This window comes from Labrus mixtus, chromosome 22, assembly GCF_963584025.1.
Source record: "Labrus mixtus chromosome 22, fLabMix1.1, whole genome shotgun sequence".
Taxonomy (NCBI): Eukaryota; Metazoa; Chordata; class Actinopteri; order Labriformes; family Labridae; genus Labrus; species Labrus mixtus.
In genome coordinates, this window is record NC_083633.1 from 18,073,621 (window position 1) to 18,081,575 (window position 7,955).

The 7,955-nt window shown below is 40.9% G+C and overlaps 1 protein-coding gene across 1 annotated transcript; it reads left to right on the forward strand.

Moving 5' to 3' along the window:
- The first annotated feature begins 4,615 nt into the window (after nt 1-4,615).
- pmch (pro-melanin-concentrating hormone) lies at nt 4,616-7,681 on the forward strand. The gene is made up of 3 exons (XM_061030217.1): nt 4,616-4,980; nt 7,096-7,237; nt 7,341-7,681. The coding sequence occupies exons 1-3, from the start codon at nt 4,735-4,737 to the stop codon at nt 7,388-7,390; spliced, it is 438 nt and encodes a 145-aa protein (XP_060886200.1). The 5' UTR covers nt 4,616-4,734; the 3' UTR covers nt 7,391-7,681.
- The last annotated feature ends 274 nt before the right edge of the window (nt 7,682-7,955 follow it).

Sequence of the window (7,955 nt, forward strand, 5' to 3'; positions counted from 1 at the left end):
TTTTCGTTTTAACTCCTGATTTGCATGAACAAGAATGTGACATTCTGCAAAATTACATAGTCTCGCTTTAAGAAGAACAAGCCAGGAGTTTAATTTATTTTGACCAAAACATTTGTTAGCAGCTCTTTGAATCAAAATGTGCTTTCACAGACAAATTTAAGTGTGTTTTTTTATTTTTTTTTAACGATTAGGATTTTAAAAAGTGGAAATTTGAATATGCACTTTGTCTATTTTGTACAAATGCAGTCAATCTGGCGGCTGAAACGAAAAAGTATCTGGTAGGAGAACAAGGCTGGTCCTCCCAGATTTTCAGAATAAAGTACAGACCAAAGACTTTTTAAACGAGAACAACGCCTCACTTAATATTATTATTATTATTATTATGCCATGAACTAATCCAGATCATTAAATATTTTTTAAATGCCATCCTTGTCTGAAATGCACTGCAGCTACAGTACACCCTTCACACACTGTCTCTGGTACCTGATATAAATACAGCTTGGCAAAGTGAGCCAAACAAATGTTCCTCAGTGGTGTATGCGGAGCAGCGATGAAGAAAGCAACATGATACCAGCTTCCAATCCTGTGACCGTGAACTAGTCAAACATTTCTGTTTGTCACTCATGCAAAATAATCAATACAGTCAAAAAAATTTAAAAAATGCGGGAGTTTTTGAGACAACATCGGCTCTGTAATAAGAAATGTAATTTCCTGAAGCTCACTGTCCAACAAACTGTTTGATTACAGCGCTGTTATTTATGGTGCTCGGTTGCCTTCTGTAGAAAAAAAACATACTGACAAATTGTTCACCATTCCTGCTGAATAAACCACTTGTCAACATCACAGAAATGACTGGAGAGTTTCTTCCTGCAGCATGTACACTCATCAAATATCTGTGGAAGCATCATGCTGTAAGACATTACTCCCTTCCTTATGCAACATACCTCTCCGTAAAGCTTTATGAGGAACACTGTGGACTCACACACATTAACAGCTGATAATTACAAAGCTGAGATTGATCTCTTAAGCATGTGCAAATCTTTCAAGTTCCTGCAGCTATACATGAAGCTGACTGACATAGTGATACTTTCTGAGAGTTGGGGAGGTCTGCCAAAGCAAGCAAAGCGGGGTGTGGTTGCTCCCTAAAGGCCGGAGCTGCGTGATCAGCTCTTTGTAGGATGCTCGCAGTGACAGCAGCAAGTTCTAACTCACTCACTGTCAGCAGATTTCTTTTTAAAGCAAATGTCTACGTACAGAGAGAGAGTGAAACCCGGATAAATTGGCTCTCTGGCAGACGGTGGAGATCAAAATTTGAAGCAGCGGGGAGGTCGTTGTGGTCCGGGTCATCCCGGCCATCCTGGATGATATTTCATCCTTCTGTATGACTAATACAGAATCAATTATCTCACCCTAATGGTCCAATTGCCGGCTGCAAGCTTGCAAGATTTAGAGTTCAAATAAATCAGAGAGAAATTATGTGCAGAGAAACCTGGGCAATGACCAAGCCATAGCAAATAAGCCAATGTAGGAAAAGTATCTGCACGGCATCATTTAGTTCTTTATGACAATACAAACATTGAGGCTCTTTAAATTCATCTCTTTACCCTCCTATATATGCTAAATTTAGATTATATGGAGACGCGAGGAGCACAACACAAACATGTTTGAATAACCTCAAGGACCAGGATGGTTCTGGGAAGAACACAACCCGTTCCCATTGATCTGCGTGCACTCAGGATCCAGTGCATCTGAGGACACAGAGTTTGGACCAAGCCCTGAAACACAATCTCTCCACACTCTTCAACTCCTCATCTTAAGCACACAATTGTCTTTTGAATGACCTTGTGGTCTGTTTTACTACACTCACCAATTTTACTACTTATTCTACTGGTTGTTTCAGAGGAAAAAGTGGTTGTAAGGCTTCATCAGTCTTTAAACATTCAGTTTTTTTTCTTTTCTTTTTCTGGTAGGACACACAGGAGTTCAGTTTGCTTGGTTTTACTTTTGCTTCTGTTGTTGTCAACTCAGCATTTGCTTTACCTTACCTACCTTTCATCTCAAATATTCACAAAAACAGAGGCTAGCAACCAGCGTTGTCCCTTTACATTGTTATCCTGCGCCAAGGCCAGATGTAAAAGGAAGTAGACACACAACAGAACATCATTTATGAGCCTAATGCTACAGCGAGGGTGATAGCATGCAGGTTGTTTCAAGAAAAAAAAAAGTATGTTGACCATTAGAGGAGATTCTCCTCGTTTTTGGATTTTGAGTCGACAGTGGAAATTCACTGAGGCTTGATTATAGCAGGAGCGAGTGTTGGCTCAGCTGTGTGCTTTAAGAACCCATGATGTCAGAGCCTTATTTTCCTTGGAGGGAACTCTCATCAGCTGCATTGTTCCAGGAAACCATGGTCTGTTCTCTGGGCAACAACAAAAAAAAAAAAAAAAAAAAAAAAAAAAAATTGCAATGCCCCCCTCTTCTCTTTTTTTGCACCCTGAATGCAGCACGCCGATGTCTGGCACAACCACAGACATCAAACATCACGCGTGGAGCAATTGGGTGCACCACATTTCCCTGGAACCGGACCCGTTTCCCCGTCCGCTGTGACAGTATTTACTTTCCCTTTTAGAAGATGAGTGTCGGTGATGAAAGGCAGTGTGTTAAAAACAGGACGAGGAAATAATGTGTTGCCCCCCAAAGGATTATAAAACAATGCTGCTGCTGATGTCATAGGCCCTGGACTTTGAGGTCTCCTTACGCACAGAGACGTAGGCGGTGTGATTGAAATACAGCACCAAGCGACTGACAGGTGATGCAAGCAGCTGACAGAGCCGATGAACAACTACTCTGCTGCAGCCTCCTCGAGTTCAAGATAGCCAAGTTGAATCTGGACGCAATTATCCCTGCTTACAAACAGCACCAAATGCAAATCAGAAACAGTAGTCGAGTAAAGTTTATTGGCTAACATCGAAGGTTTGACGAGCTGCGTTGTGGAAACAAAGATTTTGTAAATAATGTTCATGGATACCTACCAAATCACATCTGGTCCTCATAAGATTATTGGCCTCTTGGCTTCTTTCTGCTAACGTTTTTTTTTTTTGTTAGAAAATTATGGTAATGATTTCTTAGAAATTCACAGCAGGGAAAAATCTCAGTCACTAGATAAAGACCGTTACCGCGTCTCAAGAGTTCGTTGAATCCTCTCAGTTCAGGTGCCAAGAAAGCTGATAGGTGGGCATTGATTCGCAGGGTGCCTATATACCGTCCGTAGCAGCGTGTTAATACAGTGGATATCAGTGGAAATATGGGGAAAGGGAGGTACAGATTATCAGCGAGAGGAGGAAGAGCGAGAAAGGTTACAACAACAGAGCGCGAAGCTCACAAGTTCAGTTGTGCTTCTGCTGGAACGGCCGAGCCCCTGTGGACGAGTTCAGTCCTTCAGTAGAAGTCCTCGCCCTCCAACAATAATACTTACAAAATAAAGGCTGACCGCTCCAAGTAAAATCACTTCAGCTGAGTTCAATAGCTATTATTCATGTCCCGGTTCTCCATCCCCCTTACCCCGAGGCTCCTGTGATGTTAATAAGGTAAGCTGTCTGAGCCGAGAAGAAGCCTGCGAGGAGCTATGTCAACATGAAGGCCCCTCCACCCTTTAATATCATCTGATGAACGCCACCTTGGTGTGGGTGCTCGTCCATCAAAGGCTTGATTGCGGAGCTGCGGCGTATCGAGTTCTCAATTTTTTTTGGGGGGGGGAAATACATTTATTTTTATTTTTGTTAAGAATGAGATGAAAAGGCTTGATACCGCTTTCTATGAAACACATACGGGGCCCATCAACGTGCTAGCTTAGCTTAGCTTAGCTTAGCTTAGCATTACATAAGAAGTGGTAATTCATGAAAACATCTTAGGTTGGCATGTCCTTCTTTGAAAAGTTACTACGTAAACTTCTAAAGCTCGGGGATTAAGATGAGAAGCTTGATATCACTCATATCTGTAAAATAAATACGAGTTGTTAGCTTAGCATTGCACAAGAGCTGATAATTGATGGCCACCGGCTTACTTTGCCTCGAAGCCAGCGAACGTGCATTCAATGGATTCGAGACTTCCTCTATTTTCCAGTCCTGGCCAAATGATCTCTTGGCTAAGCTGTCAAAGACACAACATGTCTGCGTCTGTCTCTCTTAAGCCACACAAGCAGGTAATGTTGTGAGATTTTCTTCAATTATTGACCTTTTGTGGGTGACGCATCGTCGGGTTTTTATCCCGCCATGTCAAGCCCCCCCCCCCCCCCCCCCCCGACGCCATTCAGAGAAAATGACTCTAAATGCGTATTTGTCCTGTCGCCTGCTGGTTTCATTTCAGCATGTGGATGATTTTAAATTAATTTCCTGACCTTTGAACTCCTGGGAGCTCTCTTGCTGTCTGTCTTTATTCCCTTATATCACGACGTCTCTAAACAGACTAAAAGGAGTAATTCACCATTTTCTTTATGGAGCAACGCTTGTCAATAGAATTACGACTTTTGCTTTTGACCTTTCAACTTCCGGTGACCGTTGCTATTTTAGGTTAATGCACATCTGCGGGAGACATGAAGCTTTTTCACATTTAAAAATTCTGCGCCGTACACAAAACGCCCTCTCGCTGACTATATAAGACAGCTCAGACGCTATAGTTAAAAAAAAAAGGCAGAGAGAAGAAGATCAACCACACATTGTAGACTTGGCCGACATCATGATCTCTCTCTACTCTCTCCTGTATACTCTGGTGCTGTTCTCCGAGCTGAGCGGCCTCTCCGCCACCGCAGCGTTGCCCGCAGCTAAAGCAGAGGACAACGCGGCGGAGCAATACGGCCTCGGCCTGTTGCTGAGGGATGAGCCGATGGCCGAGCGCGCCGCGGTTCCCCAAGCGTACAGACGAAGTGTGCCGGACAACAACGTGGAGGATGAAGAGGAAAGTCCCAAAATCATCTTCGTCTCAGTGAGTAAAACATTGAAATTGGTACCTATTAGATTTCTTCATTATTCTATTCATGAGCGAGCACTTGGCAGCATCGGGGTGTGGTAAGAAAAACCTTCTTAACAGGCAGAAACCTCAAGAAGGACCACACTTATTGGGGAGCAGCCATCTGCAACCTCTTCTCATTTGGAGACACTTTTCAGCCAACCCTTGGTAGTGATAGCAAAATACGCAGACAAGTGTAAAAACAAGATGGCACCAATCTTTTCCAAGTTATTATACATTCTCATAAGATAAGTTAAGATAAGATAATCCTTTATTTATCCCACAACGGGGAAATTTACAGTGTTACAGCAATAAAGAGCAAAGATTGCAAACAAAAAGTGAACACAGTACAATTTAAATAAAAAATGAAAAATTAAGAATGTACAAAAAAATAGATAAAGACCAAGGTTGCAAGGTGCAAAACCTCGACTTCATGAAGTTGGTATTTTGACCTGCAACAGGAACAAGCTAAGCGCTAATCAGGAAGTCGGCTTCAACTTCGATTGGGATAGTTTCCAAGTATGTAGAAATCATGAGTGAAAACGATGGAAGAAATAGTTTACAGGAGAATAAATTGTTCTCGCATAAGAAGCCTATACGTTGTTTTTCAATTTCTAAATTTTACATGAAACATTTTGGGTGAATTCTGCTGATAAGTGCTGAAACTTTGCAGAATGCTAAAGAAGGAAAACAAATGGAAATTTTTTTTTTGTTTGTTTTTTTCACATCAGTGTTTTTTTTTAAAAAGGCAGTTTTTACATTTTTTGCAAATTGTTTAAATGGTTGTGAAATGTCATTGATCCCATGAGAGGATCATTTTGTGTTTTCCAAAAAATACTCCATGTTTAAAGTTTATGTTTAGTTTTTGTATGTATCAGGTCTTACTAATCCGAAGTATCAGGGAAAATGTAAAAAAAAAGAATCTGACAAAAGGAGTAATGAGTAATAAACCAATCCTTTTGACAGGAGTTATAAGCCATTAATAACAAAAACACTCGGGTTGCCAGGTTGGGAAAGTCCTTAAGCTCTTAAGTTCATCAGGTTTACTTTTCACTACCTGGAAACTTACTTTCTTTTCAAGGTGAAAGCACTGAAAAGTGTTCAGGAGCCTCGTGTCGTTCCAAAAACAATGTACCTGTTACACCGTGAAATGATATTATACAAAAAAAAAAGAAGAAGAAAAATCTGTTTCCATGTGACGCACTTTCTATCAAAGAAATAGTCCCTATGAAGACTGTTGGCACCAAGTGTTGGTTCTCCTCGAGTATCATGGACACTTGTTTATGGAGACGTTTTTGTTAGGATGGGTTGACCAAATCTTTAAATTTGTTGTTGGCTAAACAAAAAAATCCAAAGAAACCAGCTATTTGGATTATTTTTATCCCAAATAAAAGTTTCTGGCTGGACTCCTTTTGCAGCTTTTTCCTACGCCAATGACAGTCATGCATCATAACTATTTATTGTGAGATTTCTCTCTATAAACAGTTTAGCAGCTAACCATAGTTCAACAACAACAAAGAGCACATTATGTCGATTCTTTTATTGAACATTTGACCCCTTTCAATCGGCCACCACCCCTGTCCACTGTTAAGTCAACATTATACTCACATCTATGAAAATCTTTAACGGCAGCGTTGGAAAAACCGGGAAATACTATTAGCTCAAAAAGGTCAAATGATCGCGAGCCCATAAAATGTTTTATTGGAATCACAGTGGGAAGAATGATGATATTTCTGGGTTCCCTCAAACGTTTGGCTGCGACGCGCAAAGAGTTTATCTGGAGGCTGCGCCCCCAGTGTGCTGTGAACATGGTGGTTATCTCTGCGGTGTAATGGGGAACAGGCGGCCATGATGGAGAGAACAAAGCCATCTGGAGAGAAAACGGGCCACTGTGATGTAGTAAAAAGGAGGAAGCACATTTGTTCCATTTGGGGTTCCCGTGGCTTGGATACGCTGGTAAATAAAGATCGAACACCTGTGCTACAAGTTATTCTTGTTATGCAAACGGTTACCGATGACCAAATGTCAAACCCTGCAGTGTGGAAATGTATGGTGCCACATGTAATCACTGATCAATATCTTGTGTTGCAGGACATGAGGCTGAAAGGACACGGCGTCCGAGGGCTGAATCCATTCTTTACCCGGAGCTTTCCTCTGCTCACAGACCAAAGCGTGAGCTACAATCCAGCGGAGCCGAGTTTAAAAATCGACCGCAGAGACACCAAACTTGACAGTAAGTCAAGACAAACTCCTCCTTCTGTTTTAATTAAAAGCTTCCAGGATTTCCTCAAGTATCAACGATACATCTTGATGTTCTTCTTCTTTCACCTTTTCAGTGCTGCGGTGTATGATAGGCAGAGTGTACCGACCCTGCTGGGAGGTATAAATGGATCATCTCAACCAACAGTCCTGCCACTTTCTCATGAAATGTGCTGTAAATAAAATCTGCCTCATTGTGTGAAAAAAAAAACTGAAAAATGAGCATGTACAAAAAATATAAAACAAAATAAAAGTTTATTTAAAAAGGAAACATTTGCATCATATTTACAGATTTCATGGTTAAATATAAACTATACAACTGGAGGTTGGAGGTGCGTTTTACAAAAAACTCCTCGACAGGTAAAAGATGTTGTTGCAGTTTGGGTGAAATCAATGAATCCGTTTTATTGACAGAAAATGAATCAGCGAAAATTGTGCTAACGAATGTTATTCATAAAACACAATCATTTGACTTCTTTTCAAAGAAATCAATTAAATATATTAATCAGATAAATCAATGTAATTCAATTGGAGGCAGCACACATATTCAGCCTCTATCCGAGGGACAAATGAGACTATCGGTTCGACTCTTGTGTATGCTAAATTTAAAGCTAGGGATTAGCATAGTTCAGCAAAAAGACTGGAAATCAGGGAACCAGTTAGCTTAGACTCTGTTTTTAAATGTAGCCTAA